The sequence below is a fragment of the Danio rerio genome, chromosome 4 (assembly GCF_049306965.1).
Source record: "Danio rerio strain Tuebingen ecotype United States chromosome 4, GRCz12tu, whole genome shotgun sequence".
Classification (NCBI taxonomy): Eukaryota; Metazoa; Chordata; class Actinopteri; order Cypriniformes; family Danionidae; genus Danio; species Danio rerio.
This window is the reverse complement of record NC_133179.1, coordinates 3,643,193-3,655,584: the sequence shown is the minus strand read 5'-3', so window position 1 is coordinate 3,655,584 and position 12,392 is coordinate 3,643,193. Positions and strand designations below refer to the sequence as shown.

Sequence of the window (12,392 nt, the reverse complement as noted above, 5' to 3'; positions counted from 1 at the left end):
GGTCTGTCATAGTTTTATTTAACATTGTAACTATCTACCTACCTACCTAACTAACTACTAGAACATATTTCGATGACTATTAATATTATTACTAGTGCGTTACAATTGTTATATATGTATAATATATGTAAAAACGTCTGCATTCGCATTATATTCAGGAGTCCACATTCTCTGAAAGCCCATCAGTGATTGTACAACAAGCAAATAGGTGTAAAAAACACAAGTGAAACTGGACAAGGATACAAACAAACACCTGCGATCACATGACCCATGATGTAATGATGATGTCATGTGATCATGCAGGCATTCCGGGCCTCGGGTTTACTTTGGCTTGTGTCTTTGCTTCAGTGTATAATATCTGTATTTCAGAAAGGATTGCACTTCGTTTAGTGTGTTAATGTCTCAAATGTTCATTATGGGATGCAGGAATCACAAATCGTTCAGGGTCCGGAGATGTGGGCATTTAAGAGGAAAAACTGAAAAGTCTCCTGCTGTTGCTGATGAATCCTGGAGAACCGCCATTAGAGTCCATCTGCTGCCGGACACACAGACCACACGCTCATATAACCTACTGAAAAACAGCATATCCACAGTACAAATGAGATTAAAATACATATTAGGAGGAAAAGGAACGCAGAAATGTAGCCTGGGATATGTTAGCAACATGTTAAATCACATTAACAGTGTGCTAAAAACATGGTACAAACAAACCGCAAGTGTTGAATTGTTAAAATGCAATAAAACATGCACTTTAACCAGCAATCAGCAATATTAAAAACGTTAGCATTGTTCTAAAATGTGCCAATAACATGTTTAAAACATCTTAGCACTTTGCTAAAACATTTTATTCACCTGTAACATGCCAAATAAACTAACCATAAGATTTTTAAACATGCTATTTTGAAACATGTTATTAACTTGGGTATGTTAGCATCATGTTAAATCATTCTAACAGTGTGCTAAAACATATTAGGACATGTAAGCAACATTGAAAAACACATTTCTGAAAGAAACTGCTAATGTTAAATAGTTAAAATGCGATAAAACATGCAAATTAGCCAGCAATCATCAATATTAAAAATGTTAGCATTGTTCTAAAACATGCCATTAACATGTTTAAAACATCTTAGCACTTAGCCAAAACATGCTACTAAACTTTAACATGATAAATACTGAATTGTTAACCCTAAAATTTTTAAAACATGCCACTGTGAAACATGCAATTATCTTTGATATGTTAGCATCATGTTAAATCATTCTAACAGTGTGCTAAAACATATTAGGATATGCTAGCAACATTGAAAATCACATTTCTGAAACAAACCGCTAGTGTTAAATTGTTCAAATGTGATAAAACATGCAAATTAGCCAGCAATCACCAATGTTAAAAACATTAGCATTGTTCTAAAATGTGCCATTAACATGTTTAAACATTAGTTCTTTGCTAAAACATGCTAGTGACCTGTATCATGCTAAATATGCTAACCATAATATTTTTAAACATGCTACTATGAAACATGTTATTAACTTGGATATGTTAGCATCACGTTAAACCATACTAACAGTGTGCTAAAAGATGGTAGGGCATTGAAAACACATTTCTGAAACAAACTGCTAGTGTTAAAGTGCTAAAATGTGATAAAACATGAAAACTATGTTAGCATTATTCAAAAACATGCCATTAACATGCTTAAAACATCTTAGCATTTTGCCAAAGTACCTTTAACATGGTAAATACTGTATTTAAACCCTAACATTTTTAAAACATACTACTATGAAACATGATATTAACTTAGATATGTTAGCATCACGTTAAACCATACTAACAGTGTGCTAAAAGATGGTAGGGCATGCTAGCAACACTAAAAAATACATTTCTAAAACAAAATGCTAGTGCCGAAGTATTGAAATGTGATACATTTTTAAAACATGTCACGTTACCAGCATTCAGCAATAAACATACATTTTTTAGCATTGTTTTAAAATGTGCAATTAACATGTTTTAAACATCTTAGCACTTTGCTAAAACATGCTAGTGACCTGTAACATGCTAAATATATTAACCATAGCATTTTTAAACAATTTTTAAACATACCTAACTTGCAAGTTTGCAACGACATATTAGCACTCTGCTAAAACATGCTACTTGCTTGTAATCAAACGTGATAACACATGTCAGTAATGTGCTGAAACACGCTACCTGAGAGATGTTAGCAATGTGAAGCAATCTACGATAAAAATTAAAATATTGCGGTATTTCTAAAAAAAAAAATATGTCAACAACATGCTAAAACATGCTAGCAACATGCTAACAATGTGCTAAAACATACTAGCAACATTATTATTGTGCTAAATTATAGCAATGTTCTAAAACATGCCAACTTTCTTCGTTAAATCATGCTAGGGATCTGTAACATGTTAAATATCTTAACCATAATATTTTTAAACATTCTATTATGAAACATGCTGTAAACTTGTAAGCAACAACATTAAAAATAAAAAAACAACATAGCAAATTTCTAAAGTATGTCTTCAACAAGCTAAATCATGGTAGCAACATAATGTTAATGTGGTAAATGATAACAATGTTCTAAAACATGCTAACATTTTAGCAGTAATATGCTAACACATCCTAACAATGTCATAAAACATGCCGCTAACATGATAGCGATGCTCTAAAACATTTTAGTGCTTTTAAAACATGATTCTAACATAGTAATTATATATTTAGGCTTGCTGAACTTTATTAATATAGGTTGAAAAAAAAAATATATATATATATACGAATCTCTAATCTAATATATAATCTTATATATATAATATATATATATAAGATTATAAATGCCATTACTGTCGCTTTTGATTACTTTGATACATCCTCTCTGATTATAGATATTATATCAATGACTTAATAGCTCAATTACACTCGTACATCAATGACTCGAGTACACTTGATTACCTGCAGGTGAAAAGGCGTGATGTGTTTAGTTCTTTGTAGCGCTGTGGCACTGAGGCAGGAGGAGGCTGCTGACTATCTAAAAGAAACTGACAGATTAGTCCTCCCACAGCTAGGGGGCAGAATACAGCAGCACAGACAATAAACATCGGCTGTGTCACAATGTGCAAAATTTTTTTCAATTCATCCTTATTTTATAGCGCGTTTTACATTGTACGTAGAATGTGTCAAAGCATACTTTTGAGTATGGGAGTATTGAGACATATACGGTCACCACAAATTCTTTGAACTATTTCAATATTGTAAGTGTAGACTTAAGATATGTCAATTGGGACACAGCCTTTACTTACCGCAGTGGTAGTAGTGATGAGAGAATGAAGCTTTTTAAAGATTCGAAACAGCTCAATTTTTTCCAAAATGATTCACTTTTTCGAAGCGTTCGAAACACCACATGCTCCTGACACCTGCTGGTCAAATCATGTAAATGCAACAAAATCCCAGGCAAAACAGAGATGGAAATTGGCTTTTTCTAACACTATCTAAATGTAAAATGTAATGTTTACCTTATCAAAAGCACTTAGCTTATCATTTAAAATCATTAAAGATTATGGGCACTATTTTGAAGGTCCATGAGCAAAGCGCAGGGCGCAAACGCATTAAGGGCGTGTCAGAATCCACTTTTGCTAATTTAAGGACGGGAAAATCCGCTTTGCGCCGTGGCGTATGGTCTAAAAGGGTTGAGCTTATTTTCTTAATGAGTTATAGGTGTGTTTTGAGAATAAACCAATCAGAGTCTCATCTCCCATTCCCTTTATGAGCCAGTTGTGTCGCGCCATAGAGCATTTGCTATTTACATGACGTAAAGTAAGTGTAAGTGGAAAAACTGAGCATTTCACTAGCAAGAAAACAGTTAAACAGAGCATCTACAGCGAAATAATGAGAGATGAGCCTCCTCATTATTTAATTTCACTTTCGCTCTCGTGGATAGGGAAACCTTGCACGCACAGACATCAATTAGCCTATAAATAATTAATTTTGTTTGTTAAGCGCAATGATTGTTTCAAAACTATTTCTAAATTCAGTTCTAATTTCCAGCAAACGAATAAATGAACAATAATAACGAAGTGTGTTCAAAGTTATATCCAAATACACATGCTGTGCCCCATATGGCAAATCTAAGCTTGTTTTTAATAAAACAAATATAAATATGGATATAATAAATAATTCTGCTAACAATAATACCATTATACAAAAGCAATTTGTCACTGAAAAAGCCCCCGAGATAAAGAAGGCATGAAAGTATGGTTTTTATATTTATGTAGGCTAGAAAATAATGTTTTGTAATATTTTAATCCTTTATATTTAGATCCTATATATATCCTTATTATATCCTATATATATATATATATATATATATATATATGTATATATATATATATTTATCCTTAATATTTTAATTACTTTTCATATGTAAAGATATTTGCGTATTGCTGTACATCTTGTGTGTATTAAGCAGTGTGTAAGCGAGACGCACAACTAACGCGCTCTGCACTGGACTTTAGACCACCTTTGTTCTGGTCTATTGAACAGTCTATTATAGTTTCTCAAAATAGCAATGCGCCAAAACACGCCTCTTTTTTAGTTCAGAACGCCTATGGGCGCACATATGAGCGCAAATGCATTTGCTATTTAAACACCATGGCGCAAAACATCAAAACGACTCTTGCGCCAAGCTGAAACTAGCAAACAACAATTGCGTCCACATTGCACCGGGTGCATGATAGGGCCCTATGTGTCTGCATAAAATTCTTTTATAAATTGTATTGTATTTTCCGTAGTAGGTTCTGCTAAACAGATCAACAAGAGACCAATTAGGTCATTCACTATCCTTCAGCTGACAGAGGTCGCAACAGCGGAATGAACCACCAATCACTGTGGCATATGTTTAACGCAGTGGATACCCAGCACTGGGAAATGAGTAACTAATATTATTAATTTAAATTTTCCAAATGTCTCATTAAAACATCTACAAACCTATAAAACTGATCTGAGTAAGTAAATATGAAAATACCATTCATCGATTCACCACTGGGAGGCGATCTGAGTGACCGTAGTGGAGAACTATCGATTTTCGAAATACTTCTCTGTATCTTTACTGTCGGGCAGCACGGTGGTGCAGTGGGTAGCACATTCACCTCACAGCAAGAAGGTCGCTGGTTTGAGCCCCGGCTGGGTCAGTTGGCATTTTTGAGTGGAGTTTGCAAGTTCTCCCCGCGTTTGCGTGTGTTTCCTCTGGGTGCTCTGGTTTCGACCACAGTACACATGCGGTAGGTGAATTGAATAAGTTAAATTGGTGTATGAGTGTGTGTGCAAGAGTGTATGTGTGTTTCCCAGTGATGGGTTACAGCTAGAAGGGCGTCCACTGCGTAAAACATTTGCTGGATAAGTTGGCGGTGTGGCGACCCCTGAATAATAAAGGGACTAAGCCGAAAAGAAAATGAATGAGTGAATCTTTACTGTTATAATTGTAATGTGCTACTATGCCATTCTTTAATATTGTAAACATTGTGTTAGAACTATGTCTTTAATGTTATCTTTATAGCAGGCACGCGCACACATAGGGCTCAACCTGTGCAGTGCACATGCCGTTTTTAGTCTTGGATAGAAAGTGCCCTTACAAAAAGATCAAAAGTGCCCCCGCGACCAACCCCCCACCGCCCTTCATTAGTCGCGCGACAACACTGTTCTTGAGTACGCACGCTACCCCCCCAACACCCCCCCCCCCCTTCACCCCCACACCCCGACCGCTTAACAGTACGCGCGCGACAACAACGCTGATCAGAACGCGCACGACAACAACGCTCTTCAGTACGCACGCAACAATAACAACAACCTCCCCCCCCCGCTCTTAAAAAAAAATGTATCCCGCACATGCCCTTTGGACAGTCTCTGCACGGGCCTGCTTTATAGATATTATGGTGTTAACGGGCCTTAACTATTGAATGTAACATGGCAATTTAATTTCATCAGGTTTGGCCACATGGTGGAGCTATAACAATAAAAAAAAAACATGTAAATTGCTGTAACTTTGCAACCTCAAGCCGGATTGACTTGAAGTTTGGCATACAGGGAACCCATTGTCTTATAAAGGAGGATGCAGACTCAGTCAGCGCATTTATACCAGTTATTATTTACAGTATCTACGAATAATATACAATTACGGTCCGGTTAACAACAGACATATACAGTGTTTTCCTGTAGGCCGTGTACTGTATACACATGCATAAGACAGCAGACAGAGACATTAGGTGACATGAATAACAGTCTGCCTTCAAAAAGGTGTGTGCTGCGTTTGCGCAAAGTGGCCGTCAGTTTACAGTAACACACAGTAGAAAACACATTCGTCTACGACTTCAGCTATAGTGCAGACATATCAGGTGATAATGAGAGAGAAATCAATGTGATGCGGGGAAGCATTTGACAGGTTTGCTCAGTGTGAATGAGATGTGGGCTTTCAGATTTTGGGGGGGGCATTTGTGATGTCATGATCATGTGATTTTATGATCATGTGCATGTGTGTTTCAGGCCTCAGGTGCAACAGAGAGAGGAGAATCACAAGGTTTCTGTCCTGAACTGAAAATTCATCCCATAAAAACCGCTTCGCCTGATCGCTCCGTGTGAACCGAATGCAAATCAATCTCGTCCATTTATTTTCGTCGCAGATTTAACCCAGCATTGACTACCACATACGATAATAAGAGAGCTAAACTAAAATTTACTCTCGATTTCATGCAATACTGAGGCCTGCATGAGGATTAACCCTTGTGTACTGTGTAAATTGAACCAACATAATAAAGGGGTAGTCAATTTGCACAGAGTTTTTAAAAATTTCCAAAGCATTTACCCAAAATAAGGGAAATTTCACTCAGAAATATATAATATTAATGTCAAAATAAGGTTTGTCAGCAAAAATCATGCCAATGTGGCCAACTTAAAACACAAAAATCACCCCAGCCCACCTGATTTCACCAAGTAGGACATGTTCCTGTATTAACATCCATGTTGATCCTGGAACAACATTCCAACCTGCCAATCAGAATTAAGGGATCATTCATATTAAGTTTAGGCTCACGGTTAGGTTTATGCACTGCTATTCTATTATTACCCTCTGATTGGGTTTAGGGGTAGGGAACATGTATGGATTACATTTTCAAACAAAAATGATGTTCCAGGATCAACATTGATGTTAATCCAGGATCACATCGTAGTTGACAAAATCATGATGTGCAAAGCACCCCAGAGTGGATGAAACCATCCCCAGCAGCACACAAGGGTTTAATGAATTAAACACTGAACTGGGATCAAAACAGAGTCATTCTACAATGTGCTGATTGCTTTTCTGTTAGAATATTTGTACATTTTCTGTTTAAGTTTCTTTAACTTTTTCGTGTAGTAAATCTGTTGAGAAATAAGAAAGTAAATTACAAAATCAAACAAAAAGTGCTCTGGGGTAGCTCAAATAATGTGTCGGTGCTCTTTGGGCAAGGGATTTATCAGAACAAACAGCAAAAATCAGTCATAGGCATTCAAAATATGTGGAAACAGTATTAAAAGTTTTGATTTTTAACATCTTTCGAGTACCTTGTACTGATTTTTGCTGTTTGTTCTAATAAAGTAAATTAATTTATTATTAAATACAAATTAATTTGTTTTTTTAATTATAAAGTAAGTTAATGTATTATCTAATATTTGCACAATTAAAATCGCACATATTTATCACACTACATTGCATTAATTCATCTTGAACTGTACATAGCCACTGCACATATGCATTCATATCTATCTGATTATTAATAGCAACCTGTTTATACTGTATATTCACCTATTGTTAATCTCTGTTCATAATTAATACAGCCTGTATGTAATATTTATAGCACATCCATCTGTAAATATTACCCATAGGTTTTCTATCATTGTCCTTTAAAACTTGTGCCTACAGTATATCTTGCACTTACTACTATTGCACTTCTGGTTAGACCTGTACTGCATTTCTTTTCCTTGAACTTGCACATTTGCTATGACAATAAAGTTGAATCTAATCTAATCGAATCTAATCTAATCTAAATAAATTAAATATATATATAAAAGTTTTTCAACACATTTCTAAGCATAACAGTTCTAATAACTAATTTCTTTTATCTTTGCCATGATGACAGCACATCATATTTGACTAGATATTTTTAGATACTAGTATTCAGCTTAAAGTGACATTTAAAGGCTTAACAAGGTTAATTAGGGTAAAAATAGTGTAATTAGGCAAGTCATTGTATAATAATGGTTTGCTCTGGAGGCAATCGGAAACAAATAGTGTTTAAGGGGGCTAATAATATTGACCTTAAAATAGTTTAAATAAAATCAAAAATTGTTTTTATTCTAGCCAAAATAAAACAAATAAGACTTTCTCCAGAAGAATAAATATTATCAGAAATACTGTGAAAAATTCTTGCCCAAACATCATTTGGGAAATATTTGAAAAAGAACAAACCAAAAATCACAGGAGGGCTCATAAGTTTGACTGTATATATGTATTACATCACTTTTAAAACTTTAGTTGTTTCTAATTGCAGCAATTGCAGAATGACTCATTTATTAAAATATATGTATTTTGAAGAAACCAGCAGATAATAACGGCATGCAGGGAAATCATGGCAGGGGTCGGGTTGAGGGTTTAATACCTGTCAAATGCTTCAAGCACTGTGTGATGTTGTTTTGTACGTCTGATATGGCTCTAGTGTGAGGACCTTCAGTGTTAACACAGAATATTTAATAATGCACAGCGATATTTGGACAGATGTTTGGGCCCATGCACGTCCCTCTCTAAGTGCATTTCAACACTTTCTGCTCTATTTGGCAGCATGTTATTTGGCTATGAGTTCTGTAGTATCGTGGTGTTTTGCCAAAATGTGAACGTGTAGGGGGGAAAACAACAAAGAGTGTTTAAAAACTTCAATGCGAATGATTAAATAACAACAAATGGACGAATGTTGATAGCCATCACATCTAGTTATACTGCTGCAGATCATATGTGCTGTAAATGAACAGTGCAGTGTTATGGATTGATGATATTCCCTGAGAATTTAGTCGTCTAGACATTTGCATCACTTTAACATACATTCAATGCAGCGTCACTATCCTAACTTCATTTCTGAAACAACCTCACATCACATCTGACCAAATCTGACCTTTACTGGAAATTAAAATAACGTGTTATTATATATCTTTAAGTGTGACTAGACAATTTTTGCACATTCACCTTTCCTTGGGCTGAACCAATTTATACTGTTTATCCACTGGATGGCACTGTGACAACATGTACTACGGCTATGTTTGGAATAGCATACTGCAGTATGCATACTGTGCACATGACGTAACTGTTATAGTAAACCCATACAGCCTACTACATTTGCCAGAATGTGTACAATCATAGCACAGCGAGTGAAACACTGTACCTCACAATGCATTGCATCTGACTTATAAAATTAAAGGGATAGTTCACCCCAAAATAACTATTCTGTCATTATTTATTCACTCTAAACTTGAGTTTCTTTCTTCCATTGAACACAAAAAGAAGATACTTTGAAGAATGTGCCAGCTATTGACTCACATAGTTTTTCTTTCCTACTATTGATGTTAACGACTATCAGTTTCCAACATTCATTCATTCGTTTTCTTTTCAGCTTAGTCCCTCTATTAATCAGTGGTTGTCACAGCGGAATGAACCGCCAACTTATCCAGCATATGTTTTATACAGCGGATGCCCTTCTAGCTGCAACCCAACACTGGGAAACATCCATACACACTCATTCACACAAATACACTATGGCCAATTAAATTTATTTGTTTTCTTTTCGGCTTAGTCTCTTTATTAATCAGGGGTCGCCACAGCGGAATGAACCGCCAACCTATTCAGCATATGTTTTATGCAGCGGATGTCCTTCCAGCTGCAACCCAGCACTGGGAAACACCCAAATACACTCAATCACACACATACACTATGGCCAATTGCATTCATTCATTTTCTTTTTGATTTAGTCCCTCTATTAATCTGGGGTCGACACAATGGAATGAACCGCCAACTTATCCAGCATATGTTTTACACAGCGGATGCCCTTCTAGCTGCAACCCAACACTGGGAAACACTCATACACACTCATTCACATACATACACTATGGCCAATTTTATTTATTTGTTTTCTTTTCACCTTAGTCCCTTTATTAATTAGGGGTTGCCACAGCAGAATGAACCGCCAACTTATCCAGCATATGTTTTACACAGCGGATGTCCTTACAGCTGCTACCCAACACTGGGAAACACCTATACATACTCATTCACACACATACACTATGGCAAATTTCATTCATTTGTTTTTTTTTTTGGCTTAGTCTCTTTGTTAATCAGCGGTCGCCACAGCAGAATGAACCGCCAACATATTCAGCACATGTTTTACACAGTGGATGTCCTTCCAGCTGCAACCCAACACTGGGAAACACCCATACACACTCATTCACACACATACACTATAGTCAATTAATCTTACTCAATGCACGTCTTTGGACTGTGGAGCACCCGGAGGAAACCCACGCCAACACGGGGAGAACATGCATACTCAACACAGAAATACCAACTGACCCAGCTGAGGCTGGAACCAGCGACCTTCTTGCTGTGAGACAATCGTGCAACCCACTGCGCCATCTTTTTTTGGTGTTCAGCTGACGTAAGAAACTCATAAATGTTACTCATTATTAACACTAACTAGAAGCAAGTCAAATGAAATGTACACACACACACACACTAATGTTTTATTAGTAGGCGGTGTGCATTATATACTACAGTATGCAGTACACACTAGTGTCCTATTCCCAACATAACCAACTTTCAAAGAATACACATCCTACCCAGATGATACTGAAATGCATTTCATACAAAATCGTGTTACAAATCAACCACTTAAAGGTGCAGTTCACACTAAAAATGAAAATGGTCATCATTTACCTCCCTCATGCGGTTTAAAACTTTCATGAGTTTGTTTATTTCTTCTGTTGAGCTCAAAAGAAGATGCTTTTAATAATGCTGGCTGCACCAATTGACTTACGCAGCAGAAAACATTACTAATGAAGTCAAAGCATTCTTCAGAATATCTCATTTTGCTTTCAACAGAGGAAAGAAACGATGAAGGGTGAGCAAATGATGACAGTTTTTTCATTTTTGTGTGAACTATCCCTTTAATTAAACCTCTGTTAGAATAATCAGACATTCACTCTAACACACACACCAAACAACCTGCGACAAAAGCCGATTCTGTCAACGTAAATGTCCTGTTGAATCTGTCCGTCAGACAGTCCTCAGATCGGGACAGAACACAGAGTCCTGAGAACTGATCAACAGTCTCTCGTTTTTGAAGAAGGCCGGGCCACTTGTGCTCCACTAAATCCCTGAGTTACAAAAACATTCAAACACAGAAACCAGTGTGTCCTCCTCTCTCATTAGGGCGGATGCTGAGAGCTGTAGCTTCTGGGGTAAAAAGGGCTATAGACCGACGAAGGGGGCGTGTAGCGGGACGTGGAGCGCTGGAAGTGGCTGGGAAGGGGGCGGGATTGGGACGAGCCCCACATCGAGCGGCGACTGGCCAATAAGGGCGAGCGGTAGGGCGAGGAAGGGGCGGAGCCTGAGGAATAATGCGACTCGCTTGCATATCTGCGGGCCAGGATAGAGGCATGTGTAGGTAAATGTGTGTAGGAGGAGTGTGGTTCAACCACATACGCCCGGACGCCCATTGTCCAATGGCGGTATGGTGTACTTGGGGGCGTCCAAGAGGACGAGGACACCACCGGAGACGAAGGAGCCTCCAAAGATGGTGGGCTGTTAGGGGCAGAAGGCTGGACGGGTGCAAAAGTAGGTGTTGTGGGTGAGGTGATTGCAGCGGCTGCTGTAAGGACTTCGGTAATTGTCAAAGGGGTGTCAGGAAGGGGCGGCACAGGTGCACTTACTTTGGGCGTGCTGCTCCTCATACGGGAGGGTTTTCCCACTCGGGTGCGGTGTGTCTGCTCCTGGTCGAACTCCAGGTCCTCCAGTTTCTGCGTGAGGGCCAGTTTTTGCTGGATGGCCATGCGGAGGAGCGAGTTGAGGGTCTTTTTCTCGTCCTCCGCCGCCGCCAGCTGTCTCTGCATCTCGTCCAGCTGTGACACGTACTCATCACACCTAATCAAAGAGAACAGAAATTAGTGTGAAATACTATATAAGTGAAATACCGATGTCTTTTGACATCATTTTTCATGGTGGCATACTATGTCGAGGAAGGCGAGACCCATGTAAACAAAAAAATATCGTATATATGCACACATAAGGCTCTATTTTGACGGTCCAAGCGCAGAGCGC

At 37.6% G+C, this 12,392-nt stretch overlaps 1 protein-coding gene across 13 annotated transcripts in view; it reads right to left on the bottom strand.

The window, feature by feature from the left end:
- Positions 1-12,392, bottom strand: part of LOC100330316 (protein bicaudal D homolog 1-like) — a 38,722-nt gene continuing 26,330 nt past the window's right edge. For 3 of the 13 annotated variants that reach the window (XM_073946886.1, XM_073946884.1, XM_073946883.1), the window contains 3 exons: positions 12,005-12,215; positions 2,960-3,035; positions 1-571 (listed from right to left, as the gene is read on the bottom strand). In XM_073946886.1, the coding sequence (XP_073802987.1) occupies positions 2,985-3,035; positions 12,005-12,215 (262 nt within the window). In that variant the 3' untranslated portion in view covers positions 1-571; positions 2,960-2,984. Of the gene's footprint in view, positions 572-2,959; positions 3,036-3,306; positions 3,424-10,377; positions 12,216-12,392 lie in introns of those variants that run through there. The other 10 variants (XM_073946888.1, XM_073946887.1, XM_073946880.1 and 7 more) reach the window with 8 other exon arrangements.